This window comes from Carassius gibelio, chromosome B22, assembly GCF_023724105.1.
Source record: "Carassius gibelio isolate Cgi1373 ecotype wild population from Czech Republic chromosome B22, carGib1.2-hapl.c, whole genome shotgun sequence".
NCBI lineage: Eukaryota > Metazoa > Chordata > Actinopteri > Cypriniformes > Cyprinidae > Carassius > Carassius gibelio.
In genome coordinates this window covers 23,583,044-23,610,230 of record NC_068417.1, presented here as the reverse complement: position 1 = coordinate 23,610,230, position 27,187 = coordinate 23,583,044, and the positions used below count along the sequence as shown (strand labels likewise).

Here is a 27,187-nt window from a genome sequence, read left to right as displayed (position 1 = left end):
TTGTTTTATGAAATTTAAAAACAACGCATTTACATTTATTTATTTGATTATATATAACTATTAAAATAATAGATTTTTAATTTTTACTTTTAACAAAACATATAAAACTTGAGTTAGTTAGTCAGTTAGTTAGTTTACTGCATGAGGACCCCAACTCATACAGCAAGTATGCATGTAATATAAAAACAAATCACTTATTTTTGACATTTTCGGAATGTCTGTGCCTCTATGCTGTTGGATTCAAAAGAATTCCTTCATAATTAGTCTTTAAGCGAGACCCCCTTCTAACACGCGGTCGTGCTGGAGGGCGGCTGTGGTTGAAGCCATCAGAGAGAGACTAAAACAATAGAAAATGCTGCATTAATGAGGTTACATCACCCTCAGTATCTTCCAGGTTCCATCTTGACTTCTGCTGCCTAGATACTTTTGAACCTCTCTGGAGATCCGGAGGCCCTGAGAGAAAGAGCGAGAGACACTGAGAGGATATTTTTAAACAATTCTCCTATTTGTTGAATTACATATTCTCTTTTTACCAGGATTATGAAAGTGGAGCAGAGGTCCACTGGGACAAGCCTTGGGGGGAAACCTGTGTATACATTTCCTTTCTCCAAAACACTCTTGAAAAACAACCACTTGGGTGATCGTTTAAAAGGAAATTGAAAGTTAAGGAGGCAGACGTACTGTAGGCCGGGACTTTTGGGGATCTGGATGGAGATCAATATTGGCGTTTTGGCAGTGGTCTCCGCTCCCCCGCGTCACCCCAGAAATGTCAAGCAATCGGTGAATCACAAGAGACAGCTGGCGGTGTGCTAAATTCTCGCGTTCTTAAGAGACTTATTTAGGAGGAACTGTACTGGGAGCTGAATATTAAAATAGCTTTGCTCATCACATTTATACACAGCACCCCTATGAATCGAGTTAAGGGGGGTAAGTCTCGCTTTTACTGCTTTTATTTGTATTTATGCTGCGTAGAGAGCGAAAACAAGAACGTGGAGGGTTTTAGAAGAACTTGCGTTGTTCATCTGTTTTGTTTAAGTACTTTTATGCCATCTTTGTTTGGTTTTGTTGATAATTGTTTTGATTTTTTTTTTTTTTGAGTACATAGTACTAAATAAAACGAGAATACTTTTTCTGTCGTTTGCTAAACTACGGTATTGTAATCGTATTTAATTTATTTGTATTCATTAATGTTGTTGCTTCTTTTTCTTCTGTCCTCTTAAGAATAAAGGTTATTTACTGGCATTGATGGTTCCATGAAGAACCTTTAACATCCATGGAACCTTTCCATTCCGTGAAAAGTTCTATAATTCTTCTTCTATGGCATCGCTGTGAAACAATAACTGATGAACTTAAAAAGTAATGATTACGTAAATTGAGTTACTTGTAATGCATTACCCCAACACTGTAGATAATTATCAACACTGTAGATAATTATTATTTACAATTATTATTATTATTTTTTATTTCTACGTGTACTAAACCATTCGCGCAAACTCCCTCCTTACGCATCACATTCTCATTCACACAAATACATTGCAGAGTAAAGAGGACACCGACAACGCATCGACAGACAAGACAGAACAGGTTACTTTTGCTATGAAACAAAGTCTTAGCTTTATCATTTTTAAGAAATTCAAACAATAAGTAAAGTTTCGTGGCTCTTTAATCTGTTGTGACAGAGCTGAGTTATAGCATGAAATAATCATGAATGAACATCAGAAATGATTTTGTTCTTTCCCACGGAAAGACGTTAATCTACACCATTTTCATTTTCAAGATTGTGAATCTATACGAAGATAATTTACGTTAATAACGTTAATCTTTCTTTTTTTCAAATTGGAATCTTGTAAATATGGTAATTACAATATAGCGTGAACACACCTCTACTCTCCCGTCTGTTTTTTTTTGTCGGACAGATTTTAGATTACCTGTCAGTCAAACTCCTAGCAGACTTCTTCTCCTACTTTTTTTTTGGCATTTTTTTTTCTGCTGTCATCATACAGTCATGTCAAATATTTTAAAATAGTAATCTTTTTATTTTATTTATTATTTTAATCCTCTATTACTTGTTTAAAAAGCACTTGAGACGTGGCAGGAACAAAGATCTACCAGCCTAGTATAGAATCTGAAAGTGGCTTTGTTACAATCTGAGAGTCGTGTCATTACCAAACTAGTCATTATTCAAAAACAATCCATTTCTTTTTATATTTATAATTTCATACTTAACTGACTGTGAGCTTAATTGACTGCAAACTTCTTGTGTTAGCAAATGCAAGACATACTTTTATTCCAAAAAGTTACTCTATCTTCACACATCATTACCGCATCACGCAATATTAAAGCCCACAACTGTTGCAGCAGTAATCTACTGGAAATTCTACCGGAACACTTTTCCAGGATTGTGATAAATGTTTTGACATATTTGAAAACTAGTTTCTGTGTTGCTCTGTAATCTACAGTAGCTGTCTGATAAACTTGGCATTATGTATTACGAATACTGTTGGCTCTTTGATGAACTGCTTTGTTCCTCTTTTTATAAGTGTCTGTCAAATGCAAATTGTTAATGTAGTTTGAAGAAGTTACATGTTTTTCACGGTTTCATGAAATGTTCTTCTCTTCTCCAGGCTTGCGGCAGGTAAAGGTTAGATGTCCTGTCAATCACCTCCAATGCCTCGGCACCCACAGGTGTGTTCATTTCAGTACACTCTGCAATGGAGTACGAGACTGTGAGGATGGATATGACGAGGGTGTTCACTGCCGCGGTGAGTTCGCAATGGTTTTATATACTGTATACACTACTGTTGAAAGTTCATTCATCTAGGATGCAGAAAATTGGCTCAAAAGGAACAGTAAGACATTTTTTACAGTTAATTGTATTTCTATTTCCAATAAATGTTGTTCTTTTTAACTTTCTATTCATTAAAAAAAGTTCAAATCTAAATAATCCTAAAAAATAAAATTTATCACGGTTTCAACAAAAAATATTATGCAGCACTACTGTGTTCAGCATTGATAATAATAAGAAATTTTGTTAGTTAATTTCTAAACGATCATGTGACACTGAAGACTGGAGTAATGGAAATGAATTACATTTTAAAATATGTAAAAATAGAAAAAAGTGTCAGTGTTGATAGCCTTGTGGGCACTGTATCCACATCGACATACAGCACTACTGTTATGGGTGTCCCGAGTTCGAATCCCGGCTCGTGAACCTTTCCCTATCCAACCCGTCTCTCTCCTATTTTGCTTCCTGACATTACACTGTCCAATCTAAATAAATGAAAAAAATGAGTTATTTTAAATTGTGATAATATTTCACAATATTATAATTTTTTTTTCAAATATTCCAGGACCATTTTTCGTATTCTCTCTGACCATTTTAATTAAATAGGCCATTTTTTAAGACTCTTATGTAAAACTGTCTGATGAAAGTTTTGAAAGTTCAAAGCAAGTCAAGTTTGCAGCTTGGTTCCTTCTTTTCAGAGTGCGATGAACTCTTTTTACCTTAAAAATTAAAAAAGATGATCCTTTTAATTGTTAATGTGATGAATCTATGTATTTTGAAAATGATGAAACTAGCTAAAGACATGGCTTGAATAATTTTGATCTGTGTTTAATTTGTGTAGTTTAGAATCAGACTTGACGTAAGCAGTCTCGAATTCAGCTGAAAACATCATAATGGTCCATCGACGTCTGTAGCAGCAGGTCAAGACTTTAACCTTTAATGTGCGATTTCCATCTTAACGCCAAAAAATGCCCATTACTTCCTCATTTTAAGAGTGTTTGACCGAATTAAACCCACAACAAATCTGCAGTTGTTTGAAGTCGGTTCCATGCAAGATAAGCACAGTCGGCTTAATGTAATAATGGGTTTCTGCTAAAAGGCAATTACTGTTTCTCCACATGATGAAGGGAGGATTGCGTTTAGTCACATTGTGGTGAAAGGCAACAAGAAAAGAGGTTTATATGGAAACTGCAGCCTAGTTTATGTCTATAATGTTGATGCATTGCAGCCGAGCATGCTTAACTGTTGAGATGCTTGAACTACATCGTTCATGTCTAGAGAATGTGTGTATTTAGTTACGGCCGTAATAAATGAACATATGGAGTTATTCATCATCCTCACCTTGAGTTGAACCGCTCGTAAGATGTTCGCACACACATGCCAGGCAACCGAAGACCGCGCTCAGAGGGGAAACTTGCACATTTACATTTTATGTCCCATTTCAATCTTAGTCTTGGTTCGGTTTCAAAGTAAATAAAATTGGGCGTCTTGAATGAGGGAGGCATGGAAGTACTGTACATGCTCCTTTGAGGAGAAAACTCGGGCCGCTTTGTTCCACCACAGACCAGTTTTGGGTTGTTCTCTGCACACCTGTCATAACTGAGCATTCATAATTTACATTATCAGTCTACAGAGCAGATATCAACTCTTACTCCTGGAGGTATACGAATCTGGGACAGATAGAGAGAAGAAGTGAGAGAGAAACATCTTTATGAGAATGGTCATATGAGCCAGACTTTTTTTTTTTTTTTTTTTTAAGGGGGCAGTGGATTTTTAAAGTTAAGACAAACTAGCCTTGTGGGTTAAAGATAGCGTGAAACTAGCATTGACCTCATTTACAATCTTAAATATCTTGTAGTATTATTTTGCGTGATAGTGCAGTGCATAATTTCAACTTGTTCCTCTTTTTTAAAGGTTACTGTGAGGCAAAAGTACATTTTGAAGCAACAGAAATGTGAAGCTTATCGTTTTATAGATGTTTTTTTTGTGTGTTTTTTTTTACATTAAATTTGTGCTAACACTCATATTGTTATATGATTGTTATCATATTGTCATATTTTGTGGCAATACTAATGAAACAATTAGGGGTGCTCCGATCAAGATCGGCCGATCGTTATGCGCATCTCGTCAGTAAAGCCGGTTTTCTAAGCAGCGGTTAATTCCATCAGGTGCGTGATTTCACATAGAGCAGCTGTTACTACACAGAGCCGTTGTTAATAGAGAAGATGCGCAAATCTACTTCATTTTCAGCGTTTTTTGGCGCATCTTCTCAGTTAACAACGGCTCTGTGTAGTAACAGCTGCTCTATGTGAAATCACGCACCTGATGGAATTAACCGCTGATTAGAGAACCAGCTTTACTGACGAGATGCGCATTAACGATCGGCCGATCGTGATCGGAGCACCCCTAGAAACAATGAATTTTTTAATGTTTACAGATTCACTTCCATTGTAAATGCCATTGTAGATGGTTGCTAGGGCATTGCTATGCAGTTGCTAGGCTGTTATGGATGGTTGCTAGGTTCCCTTACAAAATTTAACCATGGTATTAATATAAAAAATTCAAAGGGTGAAAAATAACCATGGAATTTCTGCATTTACCATAGTTTAACCATGGTATTTGTAGTAAAATGGTGGCGCACGTTTGCTACAGTTTTACCAGTTTTTTTTTTTTTTTTCAGGTTTTTAAAGGTGGTTGCTAAATGTCTTAAGTCATTAGAGCCCATCCTACTGTGTCTAGTGACAGTTTTACTCCAATAAAGTGCTAGTTTTTGACAGACCATATTGTTTAACTAGGGCTGTGAATCTTTGGGTAGGCAGCGATTCGATTCAATTCATGATTCATAGGTTTTCGATTCAATTCAAGAACGATTTTTGCTAATTTTTGATTCAATTCAAATAACAATTTAATTCGATTCACTTCCCCTAAATTCTTTAAACGCTTAGTCAGGGGGCAAATTACACAGCAGCCTTTATGGTTAGAGAGCCATAGGTAAAAACAAAAAAAATAAAAATAAAAACAAATTTTGTCCATTGTTAGATGCTAGTTTAATGATGCTATGGCATGACATGGCATATGTACAAATGTATGTAAGCCAAGATTTAAAAAAGAGCTTTAAAAGTATTATGTATCAGCTAACATTTTGTCACACCATGGGCATAGCCATCATTTTAGAAAGTGACAGAAATGCCAAATACAATCATTTTATGTATGTAGCCTATGCATTATAATAATAATTATGATAGTTTTATATAGGCTACTAAATTTTTTATTTTTATATTATTTTAATTGTCTGCACAGGATAAGGTAGACAATATATTCTATAGTTTCTGTACTGTAATAAATTATGTCAATTAGCACTGCATCATTCATACATTTTATTTATTTATTATTGTTTTTTTATAGTGTTTCATCCGTTAATTGTGCTTTTATTCAGTTTAGCTGCAGATAAAGCCTGGCACGTCTATGAGAGCGAGATCACTTCTCTTTCAGTGTGAAAACTTCTTTATCTCATTTTCACAAAATAAAATGCTATAGAAGCTATAAACGTTTCTTCTAAATCAGCGAATGATGATTCTGAGAGAAAACGCGCCAGATATCTGTTTGGTAAAGCAACAAACCCTACTTTCATACTTTCATCTGATTATCAGATAAACCTTGCGCTCTTATTTCAAGGTAGTTGTTAATGATGCAGCTATTTTAACAGTTTCCTTCATACATTCGGTTCATCAACATTGTTAAAATACATTTATCATTCAATGGAACTGTACGTGTGATTTAGACACTTACATTTCTGCTCCGTCCATGCAATAAATACGCAGCTTTTCTACTGCTCAGGTAACGCCGTCAGTAAGATGCAGAGAGCCATTGACAAACTACAGAAAAGTAAAGTTACTTCACTGTAGTATTACTGGCCACGAGTCCTGAGGTAAGATCACATGTCATCAGCTGCGTCAGAGACTAACGGAGCGCAAGCGCAATCCTGTGACCATCTCGGGCAGTAAACAGTGGAGTGAGTGAAGGAGAGATGCGAGGCACAAACAATGTTCCATTAGTGCGTGTAGTAATTTAATGTGTATATATTTCGAAAGCATTGAATCGCTATAGAAATTGCGATTCATTAGATTCTTATAGCATTTTAAATGAATTACTTTCCGAGATCGGTGATTCATGATTCAAAAATCATGATGCATATAATTTGTCTGGGTTTGTAATCGATGCATCGATAAAACAAGTGAATCATTACACCCCCATGTTTAACCATTTTGAGCATTGTACAGACATTGAAAAAAAGTTCCTTTAATGCTAAAACAACAACCAAAAGTACATCTCTATCAAAACTAATAGAGTTACTAATAATCATGTTGAATTAGGTAAAAATGTGTACCTTTAAGTGTACTGCTCCAGTGACGAGCTAAAGGTATATTTTTTGCACATATTATCATAAAGAAAAAATCCAGGGTGAAAAAAAAAACTGCTTCCACATAGACACTTTCTGGTCTGGAATCAGGAACTGATTGTGTTAGGGGGCAAGGAGGTGGGAAAATGTTTCATCAACAGGTTGGCTAATGTAGCCATAGATACGTCCCACATACGTTGGCACCTCAGCCATTCTGGAACAGTCAACATGACATTATTCACCATCATAATCAATGATTATTCAATGATATACATGTGTATAATTTGCTCTTGTAGATGCACACAGACAACTTGCGCTCAAACTTCACAGACCGTTCCAAAAAATGGTGGGCGGTTTACGTAGCGTGGCCCATAGAAACAGTCGCTAATGAGGCATCTATGTATATATATATACCTATGGTTGTAGCTAGCTAGTATGCTAACATCTGGAGTAGTAGTTCTTAACTACACAAAAAAGAGCAAATTCCACTAGCACAGCGTAATGCTAAGATAGTAAAATAGTTAGCCCAAAGTCTAATAGAAAACCAAGGAAACATAAACATACACAAACAAAAGAGAAATGCTTTGTTTAACTTTTTAGCTCTGGTAATATAGCATGAAACAGCATGTCACATCTAACGTTCTGAGGAGAAAACTCTACTAGTTTCACTTTATTTGCGATAATCTTTAACGAATATCCAAGAGAAAATTGACAGCTAATTTTCACATAGAAATATCATGTTATGAATTGCGAATGCTGTTTTATGTTGTATTTAACTGTGCTCAGCCCAATTGAAATGTGGGTTGCTACGTTGATAAACCTGAGTAAACAGTCTTGCAGGTATTTGATATCGACTTAAGCACCTACAGTAACTAACCTTGACGAAGTGTTTTTAGATTCTCTTATTTTGTTCTGATGAAAACAAAAATAGCGAGCAGCATTGGGACCACTGCCTTTGGATCACTGTATGTTATTTGGAAAATCTTTCTTTGCTATTTTTCTTGGTTGTGTGGGGATTCATTTTGTCATTGAGGAATGGAGCTTGCCTTCAGGTGACCACGGCTATTCACTAGAGACTAGAGGATAGAGGAATAAAGAGATTTTGGCTGTGCATGTGAGTGTGTATTTCAGTACGATCGCTTATCTTCACGTTTCCTCACCGTTTTGGTCCTTCTCACAAAGATTATATTTAGATCATTGGGGCCTGATAAGGACTTTATATCTTTTTTATTATTATTCAGACGGTGTCTGCCGGTGTCAGACTGACTGACTGTAGATGTGTGAAATGAATAACTTAACAAAGACGGCATAGAGCTGTGCAGAAGATAACAGAATTGAGACAAAAAGAGTCACACATTTAATTAACTTCCCTGAAAATACACACAGAAAAGAACATGATGCCGTGCACATTTCACGGCGAAGATTTTCTTGATCTGTCACATTTATTCTCGTTTGCCTCACATCATAAGAGCGTACAGTTTTTGTGTACAAAATCACAATGCCTCGCATGATAGTACTCCACAACATTTAAGAAAAAGACTAATCATAGATACCTATATAAAAACAGTACCTAATAATAACTTATTGAGTGTAAATTATCATTTTAATTCAAATTATTAAATGGATGCCACCTAATTGGGACAATAAAGACCTCTATACAACCACCCCGATCCTACCTGATACTTCATTTCGAGTTTTGTTGATTACTTAATTCATTTTTATTGATAGCACACGTACATCTCAGAGACATCTGGATTTACGTTTGTGAGTCTGCAATATGTCTACTAGACGTTTACTATTAGATGTCAAATAGATGTCTATTAGATGTCTTTCAGATGTTTATGGTTTAGATTGTACTTACAACTGACATCTTACAGACATCTGTCAGACGTATGTGTGTTATCTGCCTTGCGATCCCTGTTTAAAAAAATCAGCATATGCTGGTTAGGTATGTTTTGAAGTCGGACCAGTTTAGGACCAGCACATGACCAGCTAAGGACCAGCTTAAACCAGCAAAGGACCAACATAAACCAGCATAGGACCATAATAAAACAGCAAAGGACCAGCATAAACCAACTCAAACCAGCATCCCAGCTTCAAAACATACCTAACCAGTGTATGCTGTTTTTTCAACAGGGATGTGATATGGGATTTGTAAAGGAAGAAAAAAACTTTGGTTCAGTCATGTCAAGAAATCACCTTATGACCTACGCCACTGAAGCTGATGATTGATCAGCGTCTTTTGTAGTGTTGACTACCACGCAATCACACACTGGTGGTCAAAGTTAGTATAAATAGCCTCTGCCAACAAGGCGGGCTATTTGCACTTAGTATAAATAGACACTCTGTTAAGAAAAATACTCACATACTGAAGAAATCTAACTGTTAGCCTTTCCATTCGTTACCTGTTCAAAACATAGCTTGTTATCATATCTGGTTCTAGCTAATGTTTTTTATTATTATTATTATTATTATTATTATTATTATTATTATTATTATTATTACTCGCCTAGCTAGTAGGCTAAGCTGTTAACTCGCTATCTGAGGGTTAATCATATCACACAATAGTACTACACTTAGACTAATTGAAGATTTTTATTCAATATCTGTTCAGAAACATAGCTTATTGGAATATTTTGTTCTAGCCAGTAGAAAACAGTTGGCACTATGCTAAAGTAGTAGATCAGGTAGCTTGCTATATGGCACTTACAGCACAAAGAAAGGGAGATGTTTGGAAATTGTTTGTCTCTGCAAATTAGTATTGGCGAATTGGATCATGCTAATTAGCCAAACTTTGACTTGCATTTGTATAAAGATGCACCATGGATTGTCAAAAGGCAAAAGGTCTTGTTGAATTTACAGAGTAATCATTTAGTCATCTCTGTCTAGAGATTGAGGTTGCACATTACCGAATATGAGCGATGGGCTTTCTGCCCTCTGGGCTTGAGAACCTGCCTTATTTTACACATCCACATTTATAGCACAAAGGAAATGCTAAAGCTCATAAACTTTATATCTTTATGTGACAGGAAGGACTGTAACCTTGAAAATGTGCTGAGTGTCCCTCATGCTCTTTTTTTTTTCCTTCCCTCTTGCTCTCCAAAGCTTGTTCTCTACAGTCTTTTCACAGTTCCCCTCAACAAAGGCTTTTGAGGCTAACATGAGTCTGCTTTCAAACAAGCACTGCATGCTATTGCATTTATTCTATGTTTTGTTTTTGTTTTTATGCAGAATGCTGTGCAAAGGGTTCTGACCTCTAAATTCCATGTATCCAATATATATGTATTTGTTTATGTATTACACATTTAGTATACATTTAGCAGTACATTAGAATTCTCTTCTGTTGGGCAAATCCCTAAACTGAATCTGCTCTAAAAAGAAAAAAAAAAAGCAGAGTAGAACAGATGCACCATTTCTCTTTCATCTCCCGAGGAAAGAAAGTGATAGATTTTTCCCTCGCTCGTGGCCTGTTAACATATTAATAGCGTTAGCTGGTGTTGCTCTTGTATACAGTATGCATGTTTCTGGAAGCTTGTGTGTAGCCCGCCTCAGCCATTTCTTCTCCCTGTCTGTAAATTTCCACTATTGAATGTTTATCAAAGCCTACAAATGATAAAACAAACCTCAGAACATGTGACAGTCTTGACAGCCTTTGATGCAGAAAGCGGAGTTTGTACTTCAATTCCGATGGAAAAAGAGGTCTTGAGTGAGAACCCTCGCTGTGTGCTGTAGTGAAGGCCAAGACAGCAATCAGGAATCTTGGGAAGTTCAAAGGCGAAATGCAGCATAGAACGTCTGACTAGCTTGAAGTTGGCACTAGAATTTCTTGACAAATCCACTACAGAAAGACGTGGGAAGCTGTTTTTATGGGCAAGTATTTTTAGTAAATCGCATCAATTCAGAGCAGTTTTGTCAGGCACATGTGCAATACACATTGCATTAAAATCAAAGTCTAAATTTTCAACTACGAATCTATGTGGAACATAAGGAAGCCCATTTCTGCCACTGAAAAATACAAAAAAATAAAAATTAAATAGGCTTTTCATCGCACAATTCTGACTTTTTCTCTTGCAATTGCAACTTTACATTTTACAATTCTGATGTTTTTTCTCTCTCAGAATTGCATGATATTAACTTGATATTAACTCCCAGTTGCAAATTATAAAGTCAATATTGCATGATATAAACTTGCAATTGAGATAAAATTATGAAAATTATATATCCGTGTATATATATCATAATTCTGACTTTATAACACGCAATTGCGAGTTAATTCAGAATTGTAAAATATATTTAAATTCACAATTCTGAGAACATATCAATCTTTTCCCCCCTCAGAACTGAACTTTATAACTCACAATTGCGAGTTTATATCTCAAAATTGTGAGGAAAAAAAAGTCAGAATTTTGAGATAAAAACTCACAATTACTTTTTCATTTATTATTTATGGCAGAAACAGCTTCCATAGGAGCACACATGATCATATACCTATTAAACAAATGCTGGAACTGCATATTTTTAGCAAATGTAATAAACATTTTTTTTTTCTATCTGTATTTGTAAAAGTGCATAATAAATTTTATCTTTATAGCAGCTTTTATGGTTAGAGATTTAGCAAACTGCATTAAAATATTTCAGAACATGAACACATTTCTCTGTTAATATTTGTAAAATGTTGTAACAATTGCTAGCACTCTTGTAAATTTGCATTTTAATACATTAAAACTGCATTACTTGATGAAACTTTTTTTGCAAATGTTAAAACTTAGTGATCATGTTGATTTTACATCTCTGCAACAAATGCTAACATTGTTTTTTACGCTAAAAATTAATATGGCAGCAAACTTCATTGGTGACAATAAAACAAATAATTCACATGGTGATAAAATACGTTTACGTGAATATTTTATTTGATTTTATGATTTGTTCACTTCTACAACAACTTTTAGCATTGGATATCATCACTCATGTAAAAAAAAAAAAGATTGCTAGCAGATTTCTTAGTTGACAGTTAAACTGCATTACTTAAGTATAAAAATTGTTTTAGCAAATTTTCAACTATTATTTTTTGTATTGTTAAACTGCTTAACAAATGTTAGAGCTGGCTATCATAATTTATGTTCAGGAATATAGTAGATATACTAAACTACATTGTTTTTATATTAACTGTTTACTTCTACAACAAATATTTTATCATTAGCATTGTTGTTATTAAACAAATGTGGTTGCAAGGAAAACTTATTCATTTACAGGTCAACTACAAGTACAAAAAATTGAAATATGTCGATCACCTAAACAACAAATTCTTACATTGGATAGCTTCGTTTACACTCAAATTTGGTCACTACCAAACGTTTCTTTTTTTATAATTAATTAATGTTAGCTAATGATACAGTTGATAATGTTTTACTTCTTTGAACATAATCTTCCAAAATTTCAAGGAATGGAACAGCTTTATGGTCCGAGATATCAATCAGTATCCCAATATAACATAACTTAATGAACATAACAAAGAAGCTAATAAATGACCAAAATCTCAGCTATTATTTGGAGCCTCACTGGTAAAACAAAATTTTGAGTGTGAATAGTTTGAAAAACTATTCCAGCATAAATTGTTGAGTTCAATTCAATATGTCACTTTATGTAAGAATGGTTTTTATGAACAGTTTGCCCAGATATTCATTCTGATGTTTCAAGAATAATGCCATTTTGCTTGATTCATGACTTAGCATTCAAGTTTCGACTCAAATAAAACTTCTCCTCGAAAACTTTGAACAGCCTTGAACATCTCTTTCTCTTTTTGTTGCTCTCAGTTACATTCCGTAACAAACTTTCTTAGTTCTTCAGGAGCATTGAATGTACCACGAACGTCCTGCAGCATTTTGTTCTTCACCTAAACAATCAAACGCACCATGGTCCCTCTAAAGGTATTGCTTTACATCTCCTGAGCATTCATAGATTGGTGTGTACTACATACTACAGGTGCTAGGCAGGAAACCGTCTTTGTGTTGCACCTATGGACGTCCCTGTGGTAATAACACACTAGCCTCACTTTCCCCATTTGCATTGTCAGTCCCTAATGAGTATACAGAATTGAATAAAGCAGCCCACACAGCAAAGCGACTAAAAAAACCCTGAAATACACAGCTAATGCAAACAAAAGAGTCTACACTTCACTGTAGCTTTTATATAATGGCAACTCGCACAGTAAACAAAGCATTGGGATAACAAGACTGCCGTCAGATGCTCAAAGGTAAATTTGTCTTGGGAACAACAGCTTTTCTTTGTTCTTTTTGCAGCCTGTTGTGAAATGTAATTACCCTACTTATGCTTGTGCCTGATTAGGTTAAACGTCAGAAGTTTTTTACGCACTGAAAAACTTAAACCACCAACGTCAACTGATATCATCCATCTGTGCAAGATACTGTTTATTTACGGTTTAATATATCGTTCTTGTGACTGACACAATACATTTTATTTCGATTCCAATTAATTTCACCATTATCTTGACATATTAAAAGCTGGTTCCTTGAGATCTCTACCTATTTTTATTTGGTGATTTCAACATAATAAAAGTTGTATTTGTGAGATTTCTACCTACTTTTCTACAAATACTGCTTTTTTCTTTCTTTCTTTTTTTTAAATATCTCTCCCTTTTGTTATGGTGAGATTACAAGAACATTGTGTTTACCAGATTTCGACTTTCTTTTGATATCAACATACTGTTCTTATTATGTAGCCATAACAAAAGCTGTTTTCCTAATATCTACTATATTTTTGTTTTGATCTTGACACAACAAATTTGTCTTGTGGTCTTAGCTTAATTTTCTCATGATGTAGACATAACAGAATTTTTTTTCTTTTTTTGCACAAGAGGAAACAACAAACAGCTTTTAAGTTGAGGGTTCTCAAGTTTATGTTGAGATCTTGATTTATTTATTTTATTTTAATTTTTTTGTAAAGATCAATTGAATTGACATCATGACAAAGATAGAATCAAAGACTAATACAGATATGTTTCATAATATGCAGGTAGCTTCACTAACAAATACAAACATTGATGTCATTTGTTTTAGCAGGTGTTAATATTAACAGTATTACAGAATGACTTGTTTTTTCTTTGTATCTATTTAATTAGCAATGAAATTTTGTACAGTAGCTGCTCAGGAATTTATCGTCAGCTAATAGCTGAAAATGTTAGAATTCATCAAATAAATTCAACATTTATTCATCTAGTGAGACTGCTAGTGTTCGCGCGAGTGCTGAAAATGCAGGCATATTACAGAATGATGGGAGCAGCTGAGGGTTAAGTGTTTTGCCCAGGGGCAAAACTGCAGTGGTCACAGGAAGGGCAGTTTCATGTGCCAAGTTGATGTCCTTTGGTAGCTTGACTAGGATTTAGACGAGCCTCCAAGTGCAGAGCCTTTATGGCCACATCAATGTGGTTAAATATAGATTAAATATAGATCACAGGCCGTTGAACCAACCTGTTCATTTGCACCGGTTTATCTGGAGTTTATCTGAATCCTCTTCCCAGTGATGGCAGTCAATTCTGAAGTGTTAATGAAGGGGCAAAATAAACCAGCTCTGCTTCACAGTTACACCTCAGATGTCTCATATGCACCTCCCTTCAGTTTCTCTAGTCAGAGGTGCAGGTGTTTGTGAAGTTATGCAATATTACTTTTTGCTGTAACTTCGAAAACATTCGAAAACATTCAATTCATTTGAATTTCCAGCACCTACCAACCATTTAGGATACATTAGCAACCACATGGCGATATGCTTCAGATTTGCGAGCATCATGTTGTTTGTTGTGCATTTTCTTTATTCTTTACTCCTTTCTGTTCTAACAAAACATGTTTTTACACAACATGGGCTAAGAAACCACATATAGAACAAGGCTAAAACTTCTCAAAACATTCTAGCATCGTGTCAGTGAGTTATTGAGTAACTAAACCACTGAAAACAGAACATGTTTCACTACTTTGCAGAGCTTGAAGGTTTGCCATGTCCACTTATTATAAGCAGTGCTTATTAAGTGTCTTGGGGCTTGTTGTTTGAGCTTGGCACACAAAGCATTTTAGTTTTGGTATTAATAATGTAATAGTGGCTTATTGTCAAGATTTGGATTTTAGTTTGTTATGAACTTATTTTTTTATTTTATTTTCTTCTAGGAAGATCTGGCAACACTGTCAAAACGTACACTGTCATTTATTGCACTATACACGAGAAAAGACACAACTCTGAAAAGTGATTAAATGTGTCATTTATGACACACTTAAAGTTTACACTATTTGTTGCTTTAGTCAACTTTCGTTCTGCTTTCAAACCCCATCCTTTCTCTTCTAGCAAACCAAGTTTTTACTCAACTGTCATCTATTTATAAACACTGCCTGGTAGGTGCAGACCCCCTGGTCATCTGCTCTGATCGCACAAACAAAAAAATACACAAGCACACGCTCATTCCTCTGCAGTGATGGCCTCGCTGTCTGAGCCCTGGGGACAGTGGCTGCTCTAATGATGGAGACTGAGGGGAAGACCTGCTGTGAGTGAATAATAGAGCTGTCCAGACATATGCCATGTTCTCTGGACTGGTGATTCCTGCTGAGCAAGGGGGCGGGGCTTATGATGTCGCTTTTTGATTGGTCTGTTTAGACAGTTGAGGAAGATGCTACAGACAGGTGAAAGCCATGTCAGAGGTTTTCTATTAAGTATTTGATTGGTTTCATATGATTGGGCACATCTTCTGTGTTTGTCTCCATTTGACTGATATTTATGTTCATGTACCTTTGAATTACTTCACCTACTTTGTTTAGCTTGATTTTATTTAATAGAGAACATAACGGGTTTCTATTGGCCATTTTGAAAAGACAAGCCCTTCAGTGTTTAGTTTTGCATTTTGTGTTTTGTTTTGCTTTGATTCATGTTGCTTTGTTTTGATTTTTGTTTTGTTTCAATTTGTTTTGCTTTGATTCATGTTGCTTTGTTTCAGTTTGTTTTGCTTTGTTTCATGTTTCATTGTTTCAGTTTGTTTTGCTTTGTTTCATGTTTCATTGTTTCAGTTTGTTTTGCTTTGTTTCATGTTGCTTTTCTTTTCTTTTTTTACTTTTCTTTTCGGAAAGCATTGCAGGTTTCTATTGGCCATTTAAAAAAGGGCATGTCTTTAAATGTTTTGTTTTACATTTTGTGATTTTTGCTTTATTTATATATTTATTTATTTATTGCATTATGTTTTGCTTTTGCCCCTTTTTTATTTTCTTTTAGAAAATATTGCAAGTATCTACTGATCACAAGAAAAGACAAACTCTTTAATATGTACCAGCCCAAATTTGTATTTCGGTATGAAATATAAATGGCATTTGTAAGCCACTTCATTGGATCTTTTGAATGTGTCAAACTTAGAGGTGGTCTGAAAATATTTGTGGCATTTAAGTCTGTATAGATTTCCAAGGTCCCAGGCTTCAATTTTTAATGTGGTACGGGACTCCCGAGAGTGATTGATTGTTCACAGCAGCCAAAGTTCAAGCTCTTTGGGTTTGGGTAGAGAAATAGATCTACAGGCATTTACCTTAAAGTCCCTGTCAGTCTCAGCACCCTTCCTGGACCGCTGCCATTAGCACTACATCACCCAGCAAGTGTCAGAGGAAGTAGGGCTCCTCACTGAGAGAAAATCACCTTGAGGGAGAGCTCTGGAGTTCACTGGAGATAAATCCTGTTGTGCGGGAGCCTGACACACAGCGAGAGTCCACCCATAATGGCCTCCTTCCCACTCGGAGGAGATTAGTGTGAATACGGGTGGCAGTGAGTGTCCTACAGTAGCTGCACACATTCAACATCACTCGCAGTGTAAACAATGTTTTTGACCTATCTTTAAATTTACGTTTGAAGCTTTGGGTTCATAGCATAACCTTTGATTTTTTTTTTTTTCCAAAGAGTAATTCTCATCCGATAATCAACTCTCCCACCTGCTGTTTTGAACCGGAAAGGTCTAGTTTCCCCCTCATAGATCTATGCGTGTGACTTTTCACTCATTTCAATGCTGCAACATTTAAAGTCAGCTGCCTTTGTAAATATATGGAGTTTCATTTTCATTTTTCCTTGATTTATTTCTGCAATGTTTCGGTGTTTTATTTTTTATTTTATTATATATATATATATATATATATATATATATATATATATATATATATATATATATATATATATACCTACCTACCTACCTAATGGGCAAATAATGAGACTTACATTTTTATAGGTTATCAACAGGTCTTTTAGAAATAAGGGAAGTCAATCTCTGTGTGATTAGATAAGTGTACAAAAGAAAAAAGTCAATTGTCTTCATTTAGCAGTTTTCTTTGCTTGCTTTTAGCAGATCCAAATTTACGATTTCAGTAGCTGCTTTTCTTTTACACTGCCAAAGGCTTTATTTGTTTTTGTTAGTGCTAGATAATGTCAGTTTAATTTCTGAGGGTTTATATCATTTATATGTCTCGGTTTTGGCGTGCTGTTGCAAAATTTGACTATTAGTTAGGTCAGCTTTCTCCTCGGTCATATATTCCGCCATATTTTTGGCACAAATCTAAAGCATATGAAGTCCATTATTCACTTTAAGTTCATGTTGTTATTGTTTTTACAGTAAGGAAAACTGTCTTGGGTTCATTTAGTGTAATAATTGTTTTGTCAAATGTCATACTGATCACAACTAGTCGAGTCCAGGGTTAGTCATAAAGAGTTAGTTCACCCACAAAATGAATGATTTGACATTAATTACTTACCATCTTGTCGTTCATATATGAATTTTATTTCTTACGTGAGACACAAAATGTTACTTCTGCTCTTGTTGCTCCCAGTTATTGTTATGGGAAAGATGTGATGTTATGCGAAAAATAAAACTACAGATTTAGTGGCTCAGATCCCCCATCTGCATAAATAAATTAAGAATCCTTTATAGTGAAGATTGTGAAATATTTCAAGAACTGTTAGTAACTTCCCATTGCTCGTCCCACATATAAATAGTTAAACATCTTTCAGCTCAAGTGGATACACATTCCCTGTAATAGATAAAAAGCCATTATATTTCACTTTCAGTTAAACTCATATTGTAAAACGCTTTGCATTACCCTTAAACGCTGTGATACATTTTTAAAGAAGCACTTAATTTAAAACTGTCAGACTCGAGCCAATCTGAACGCATGCCTCGGGTGGGTCGATGAATTTCTCAGTGCAATGCTTATTATTAATGTGGGCTCCGTAGCAAATGCACGCTAAAAATCTCTCTCGCTCATGATTAGATGGCTAAACCGTCTGCAATCTTTCTCTTTTTTACTCGTTTCAGTATTGTCACGCACTTAAAACCATCAAAAATGATGAAGAAAAGCAAGGTGACCTGTTAGCCACACCCTTAGATGAATAAAAACATCAAATATGGGCTATGGCTATTGTAACTGAAACAGACTGCCCTCCAAGCTTTTATAAATCACTGCTATTTTTCAACCTATTCTCGGAACAGTATATAAAGACGGGGTCATCTTCATTTGGCGAGCAATCCAGGAGAATGTGGTCATCAAAACGTCCCTCATTATGAGGCTGTTCAGGTGATAGATATCACACAATGGGCCTTAAATTTGTACGCCACCATTGTGTATTGACAGCGATTTGGAGCGGGAGCTCGCAGGAAGAATTGCATCCACAGAAACAGGCCTTAAGTGCCACTTAAAAAGCGCTGAATCATGGTCTCGTAATGAGGCTGCATCTGTTCAACTTTAAAAAAATTATTTCATACTGGCGAAATGGCATTGTGCTTTTATGGAGGGTTTTGTTGAGTGTAAGTGCATGTTCATTGGGAGGGCAAACTCTGTGCATGATATTAAGACTGTGAATCAAAGTTTAAATGTGTGTTTGTGTCTTCTCAGAGTTGGTGCGTAGCTGCAAGGAGCGGAGGTGTCAGTTTGACTGTGTGATCATGAGAAATGGGACGTCCTGTTTCTGTGGGGAAGGTTTCGAACTGGATGAGGATGGGAGGCGGTGTCAAGGTAAGGGTCATTAACATTTGAACTCTGTTTGAAGAATTTGACTCATTAGAAATGTCACTGAATTTAATTGCACCTTAGAAACAGTTTTGGCTTATTACAGGTAATAAAGGAAGAAGAAAAAAGTTTTACAGAATGAAAAGCTTCCTATGAGCTCCAACTGGAAAAAAATAAAATAATTTTGATGTAAGATCATATCCCTATACTTGGTACCTGATGAAAAGCATTTTAGATAATCAAAAGAGCTTTCTCAACCAGTGCGAGCTATGCTAAGCTGTTAGCTACCTGACAATGTTTACGTTTGACCATATTTAGCTTTGGTCATGTGATGTGTACATTGAAAAGTGTAATTAACACATTTTTAGGATTAAGAAAAAGTTTATGATTAATATCTTTTTTATTGATTTTCTATCATTTCTAATCAGATACTGAATGATTAAATATCACCATTTTTAGATTTGGTAATTTAAAAGAGATTCACATTATTTAAATGTTTTATTTCACAGTTCTAATGAGGCACAGAAAATAGTACACATGAAAGTTGCCTCAGCTGATATTATTTTGAGTTCTCTAGAAAAGCTATTGTAGCTGTCCAATGCATGAACTCGAACCTCAGATAAATCGTTGCTGATTTCTTGATAAATTATGGTTATGTTAACCAAAACAGCAATTTACTCATCCTTCCGTCCCCAAACATGCATTTGCATATTCCTGTTTCGTGATAGGTTGCTGCAGAATGGTAACATTAAGGGGTTTGAAAATTTAGGTCATGTTTTAACACATTTGGTGTTTAATAAATAGCCCCACTATTGTCCACAGATCATGATGAATGCAGGGATTATGGGACATGCAGTCAAATCTGTATGAACACGCAGGGATCGTACAGATGTGCTTGCACAGATGGCTTCAGCCTGCAGGCCAACAGACGATCCTGCAAAGCCAAAACAGGTGAGTCCATTTATCATCCGTGTTAGTTCTAGTTCCAGTCCAAAAAAAAAAGAAGAAAAAAAAAAGAAAAGCATATTAAGCAACATGTATTTTACTTTGATCTTTAACGGTGCTTTAAAAGTACAAGTCTTGGAATAATTAAACCCATGAATAAAATATTATATCACGTTACTGTATTAAGTGCTGGAGAGATAGAGGACTGGTCTAAAGGCCCGTTCACACCCAAGAACGGTAACTATAAAGATAATGATATTAGCGTCCACACCAGCGAACAATATTGTCTGTGTATTCTAAGCAAACGCTCGTCTGCTACTTTAAATACTCGAGCTCATTACAGCAGGATTGATTCTGATTGGTTGGCAATTTTTTTATCGTTCATCAGAAAAAAAAAATCGTTCTGAAAGTGATTCCAACGATATCGTTTCTCTATGCCTTTATCGTTATAGTTGTGGTATGGACTCTGCTATTCTTTAATATTGAGAACGATTTTTTGAACTTATACTTATCTTTATAGTTATCGTGCTTGGTGTGAACGGGCCTTAAATCTGTATGTGGAAACTGATGTTTAGCACATTGCTAGTGCTAAGGGACGCTGACTTGGTTTTAGGGTTACTAGTTTTTTGGGGGTAGTTGCTAAGACCTAGGTTAAGGGTTTTTTTTAAGGGAGTTTTTTATATATATATATATATATATATATATATATATATATATATATATATAGCATATTGTACCAGTATGTTTTTGTTAAGGGTTCTGGGTAGTTAGAATGTTGCTAAGGGTTCTGAGAGTTTCAGCACATCACTTCTACAGTAGGTCATTTTTGGCAGTTGCTAGCCAGTTGCTAAGAATTTCTGAGGGGTTTTAGTGCATTTCTATGTTATGTGGTTTCTAAGATGTTTGCGATAGTTGGTAATTGGTTGCTAAGGGGTTCTGGGTAGTTGCTAGCTGTTGCTGAGTTGTTATAAGGGATTTTTGCACATTGCTATGTGATTGTTGGGATTCTAGTTTATTTCTTTTTTTTCTAACATGTTGCTAAAGGGTTCAGGGATTTTTTATTTTTTACATATTTATGTGTGGTTGCAAGTTGTTAGAGGGCTGTTGAACATAATAATAACATTTACTATAGAGAATGTCTCTTAGCAAGAACCACTAGAAAATAAGTGTTCAATACTGAAAATAAGGAAAGGTCAACAAACTCCACAATTGACATTTCAATCAGCATTTAAATTATAGTCGTCTTTAACATCCTAAGAACTAGTCTGAGCTAGATGGGTAAACACAATGCCCTCTGGGATGTTTGATTGAACAGGCAAGCCTCAGTGGAGTAGCGCGGTCACAGTTGTGATCATCCGAGTGCATTAGTATAGATCACACTGTCATTCGCCTGATGCGAGTGTCGGTTACACTTATTGTCATCAATATGCAAATGGCCACCGGCGAGCTGAGCTATGGTAAAGCCGTGGGAGAGATAAACAGGGGAGGCCTTAATGGAAAGTCAATCGGAGCCCATCTAGCCTGACCTGTGACTGTCTATCAAATTTAGAGATGATTACAAGCTCAGAGTTAATTGCACTTCATGGTGTCTGTTTATTAGTGTGAAAAAAAAAAGCAAGCCGATCACGAAGTTTTCATGTGCATAATACATGTCGCAGCAATTATATATTTTTTTCCCATGAGTGTGAGCTTCTTAATGAACCTGTTTTCATTTCTAAGTAAGCAAAAATATAAGTAAATATTTATATACTGTATGTTCATGTAACAAATACATATTCATATGTTATATTAGTGTTTCTTCAACTACAAGCATTTTTATATTCCAGGTGCAAAATTATGCAGTTTAGTCATATTGCTAACACAAACACACACACACACACACACACACACATATATATAGTTTATTATTGCAATGTCTACAATAGTGAAAGTTCCTAAAATGCGCATTATGTTTAATGTGAATAATTTATTATAGATAGCTCTAAGGACTTTTTGCATTTTGTGCTCCCTCTTTCAGATCCTGGTGATAAACCTCCGGTTCTGTTGACAGCAAATATGAATTCTATATCGGTTGTTTACCTCAATGGATCATCTATGCCAAATCTCAAGTCCATTGAGACAAATGGGACTCAAATATTGGACTTTATTTATAGAGAAGAGTCGCTCTGTTGGCTTTCAGTGGCACAGGATACAGGTCAGCTGTGGTGTGCCCGCATGAGCAAACTCAAAGGCTTTTCAGAAAAACACCAGATACGGATAGGTCAGAACCTACAAAGTAAGTACGCATGTCAAGCCTCGAAGCGCAAATTAAGGAATGTTTCGTAACTTTGATGATTAATTCAGAGCAAGTGCAAACTAATGTCCTTTGAAGTTTTTATGAACTTGAGTGTTGTGTTTAATGTCCATATAAATTTTCTCATTAGTCTCTCTTTTTCACTTCTTTTACCTCTTGAAGTGTTTAATGATCTTCTAATGAAGTGTTTAATGTCACAAGGTTAATTGAGTCAAGTGTGCATGTCGGTGAATGTCAGTTGTTGCTTCTTTTGAAGCATGCTTGAATTATTAATTGTTTCTAACTACCAGATCCCAATTTACAAACTCATAAGTCCCATGTCTAAAAATGAATGTTTTTTTCCATGTAGATGTGGAGCATATGGCCATCGACTGGTTGACAGGGAACTTCTACTTTGTAGACAGAGTGAACGACAGGATATTTGTGTGCAGCGAACAGGGAGATGCATGTGTCACCATCATCGACCTGGACATCCAGAACCCTAAAGGCCTAGCGTTGGATCCCATCATGGGGTACGCTTGCTAACACAATCATTAGGTCCTTTCATTTGTACGAGATGGTAGCTATGAGCTTTTGTTGTTAAAAAACTGGGGTAGATAGCCACTATACCATGTGCATAGCTTTGATCGCACATCAGTTCATTTATGAATTATATGTGTAGTCGGCACCGATAGCATAGTGGGCAGTGTGCCGATATATAACGTCGTTGAGTTGCATCTCAGACATTTCCCGATCCCACTTCCCTCTTTCCCTCTGTCTTACATGTCTACTCTACACTATCTTATCCTAATAGGCCTAAGAGGCAAAATGGCAATAAAAAATTATGATGTATGAATTGTGAGTCTGAACAATTCGTTTTATAATATTATCTTTACTGATATTAGCTCTACAAAGCGGGTTGACTTCCAAAATAATCAGAAAAAATGTTGTTTAAATTAATAATAATAATAATAATAATAATAATAATAATAATAATGATGTTTTCAGTAAATATTTACATTTAATAATTTATTGTTTATTATTATTATTATTATGCTAAATTACATTTTATGTAATTTAATTTTAAATTTAGTTTACATAATTTAGAAACAAGTAATTAAATAAAGTGAATTATAAGTATTAATATTAATCATCATCATAATCATAGTCATCATGATCAATTGTTTGTGAAATAGTAAAAATAGTTTGATTATGATGATGATAAGACATAGAAGAAATAAACAGTTTGATGATTATTGTTATTAGTATTATATTATACTAAGTATTTTAATCTAAAGTTAACGTATTACACAATTTTATGAAATTTGATTTCAAGTAAATTATTATTATTATTATTATTACTTAAAACATTAAAGAAACAAATAAATAAGAAAATCAATCAATCAATAAATCAAAAATGGATAAAAAAAATCATCAGTGAACGATTTTTTTTCATGCTTTAATTTCATGGTCACTGAAGTCTAAAGAACTGATAAGAATCCTCTCCAAACAAATAGTTCATAATTTGTTGACCTATGCAAAGATATTCAGCTATTTGTCCTATCTTAAAATGATCATGCATTCTAGAGGAGGCATTTGGTTGAATTTTTCATAGGAGTGAATAAATCATCCTTATCTGATGTCGAGTCATCTACGCATCTGTGACGTGAGAATCTCTTTGGTCTCTTGGTAAACATTCATTTGTATGCAGTGCTGAGTTGTGCATGCTGTTGGGGCCAGTTTGTCGCTTTCCGACGACGGGGACCGTTTCTGTGCCAGAATCATTGTGCGGAGTAATGCAGATGACCTCCCCCTCTCTTATTCTGCTGTCAGTATGTGTTAGTATAAAGAGAAATATCATATTGCGGCCCATTCATTCAGCTCTTGCTCACAGTGCCTCAGTTTAATTGCGCTGTTGTTACTGCAAGCATTCAGCTCTAGCACAATATTATGCAGAATAGAAAAATAATGGGTATGAGTGAATCGATTAAATCCTAAACGGCCTTGACTTTTGATTTCATTTACTTCAGATTGTAGATTCCGGTTTAAAACTGCTCTGTTCTTGACCCCCACCCCTCCCCCTCTCCCTCCAGTAAACTCTTTTTCACTGACTATGGGATGGTAGCCAAGGTGGAACGCTGCAATATGGACGGCACCAACCGAACCAGGATAGTAGAGTATAAAACAGAGCAGCCCACAGCCGTGACATTGGACTTGGTGAAGAAGCTCGTCTACTGGGCGGATGCATATCTGGATTTTATCGAAGTTGTGGATTACAATGGCAAGAACAGACACATGATCATTCAAGGAAACCCGGTAAGATGTGCTCAATCTTTGTTCCTTCCCCTCGAACCCATGATCTTAATGTGAAAAAAAAACCAAAGCTGCATACAAAATTGCATAACTGTGGGGTAGGTACTACTGTACATTTGGTTTGAAAAAGTATGTAATATGAAGTATACAAAAGTGCTTGAAATGGGTAGTATGAAAGAAATTTGAACATACTACATCTGCCATGTTGTCATCGTTAAGTGACCTATCGTTTACGTTGCTTCACTGTTTTTTACACCTCTCCCATGGCTTCATGGGATATTAGAATGACCACTGAATGCACAATGCAGAATCTCTGCAAAATTGGTAGGTCATCTGGGTAATTTTTGTCTACATATTTTTTTTAAATATTAGTTTTCACCTTTCTACACTTGGCATACTTTGAATCATTTTGAACATACTACTTTTTTTGGCATACTGTTTTTTGAAAACTATAAACATTGGCATACTGTTAACATTGGCATGCATACTACTCTTTTGGCTTACTCTTTGTTTTAATAATATGAATTCGGCAGTACTTATTTCGGCTTTTTTATTACTATGAATTTAGACTATACTGAATACTGAATTTAGCTATATTCGGCTTACTGTTTTTCAAATACTATCAAATTTTTGACTACTTTTTTGGCACACTGTTTTCCTGAAAACTATGAATATTACTTTACTGTTAATATTGGCATACTTTTTTTTTAAACTATGGATTCTGTCATATTGGTCTTTTGGCGTACTAGGTGAATTTGGACATAATAGGTGTGCTTTTTTTTCAAATACTGTGTATTCAGACAGACTATTTTTCAGACATACTATTCACACATACTATTTTTTCATACTATGAATATTGAAATCATGCATCATTGTATAAATGCATCATTCATTCATTCATTCATTCATGAATATTGTCTGTTAATAATGCTGTACATACAGTACTATACATACTTGGCATACTATTTTTCACATAATTTGCATACCATTTATTATGGAATTAGACATATTCAGACACAACACAAGATGTGTTGCCATTTGCATGTGAATCCCCAACTACAGTAGGTGGTATACATCGTTCCCCTTTCACACTGTATATTGGTCCTGGAAAATTTCCGAAATGCCTTCTGTGTGAATGCAAACACGTCACGGGATTGATTCCGGGATCGATCCCAGGTTGGGGGCCTAGTAACATTGCCGGGTTCAGTCCTGGAACGAGCTCTGTGTGAACAAAAGCTAGAACCAATGCCATAAAGGGTGTGTCATACTGCAACTCTTTTGTTTTGAAAGCAGATCAACGTTTGCGATGAAATATGTGCAAAGTGTAATAAAGCAGAGATCAGTTAGCTCCTCACTATCCGCAATGAAGCTTAGATCGTTCCCATCATAATGTCAAGTGTCTTTATAGGATCTTTATGGGATGTGTGTGAACGCACACACAGATTCCGGAAAATCACTGGCAGTGTGAATGAACCGCAATCAAATGATCAAGGGACACAATATCCATGTATTTTCCTGAATTTTTGTGTGAAAGAGGCTTTATACATAAACAACAATGTCCCTAGTAACTGATCAGCTGCTATGTTTATAAAGCATTGAAAACACTTCCGCTTTGCTTCTTCTCCTTCTTCCCGTCTTAGCGGCCTAGTGTTTCCGACTCCTAAATTACACATCACATCCTGATGTTACGTGTCATTACGGGACCTTTATGGGTTGTGTGTGAACACACGCACAGATTCCGGGAAATCACTGGCAGTGTGAATGAACCAAAATCTAACAATCCATGAACAATTGCCAGGACACATTACCCGTGTATTATCCAGAATCTCAGTGTGAAAGGGGCTTTCAGACCAGCATATGAAAGTCTAGACTGGCAAAGATTGGGGACCTCTGTTCAACTAAGCTATCTATAATAAGTTATTGCGTATATTTTACCCAGCTGCCTTAATAGTCAGCAGTAAAGCTGTGATAAATGATGCTCCTTTGAATAACTCTTAAAGCAGTTTATTTTGAAGGCTATAAAGTTTGGCCTCTCTCCCTCACCCCCCAAATAGGCCCAAAAGAATGGTGATACAAAATTCATAGCTTCATGAATTCAGTATAAATTTCATCCATAGTTCATAGTATGGGCCAAGGGCACTGTCAAACCTGTGCATTTTTCTCAAAAAAAAAACAATAGATAATCCATCCGTGGTTGTTTATCAGCCTTATGAGACATATGGTGTTAACTAATACCCTGATGCAAAATTTAAGAAAAGAGTTTTACAAATTCCTTCTATCCCTTTTGGAAAGCGCTTGTGTGCAGGTGTTCATGGTTTACATGATTTACATGATGTTTTTTTAAGTGTTCAGAGTTTTCACAGTGCTTTTACTGACAAAAGTTCCTACAGTATGTTGGTCTGAATTTGAATGCAGTAGTGGTGACTGTGAATTGAACAACTGAATTG

At 35.5% G+C, this 27,187-nt stretch overlaps 1 protein-coding gene across 1 annotated transcript in view; it reads left to right on the top strand.

Annotated features, from left to right (window-relative positions):
- Positions 1 to 27,187, top strand: part of LOC127988090 (low-density lipoprotein receptor-related protein 1B-like) — a 249,172-nt gene that overhangs the window by 41,714 nt on the left and 180,271 nt on the right. Inside the window, exons 3-8 of the mRNA XM_052590619.1 lie at positions 2,625 to 2,762; positions 19,097 to 19,216; positions 20,033 to 20,161; positions 22,173 to 22,430; positions 22,798 to 22,960; positions 24,521 to 24,743. Of these exons, the coding sequence (XP_052446579.1) occupies positions 2,625 to 2,762; positions 19,097 to 19,216; positions 20,033 to 20,161; positions 22,173 to 22,430; positions 22,798 to 22,960; positions 24,521 to 24,743 (1,031 nt within the window). The remainder of the gene's footprint in view (positions 1 to 2,624; positions 2,763 to 19,096; positions 19,217 to 20,032; positions 20,162 to 22,172; positions 22,431 to 22,797; positions 22,961 to 24,520; positions 24,744 to 27,187) is intronic.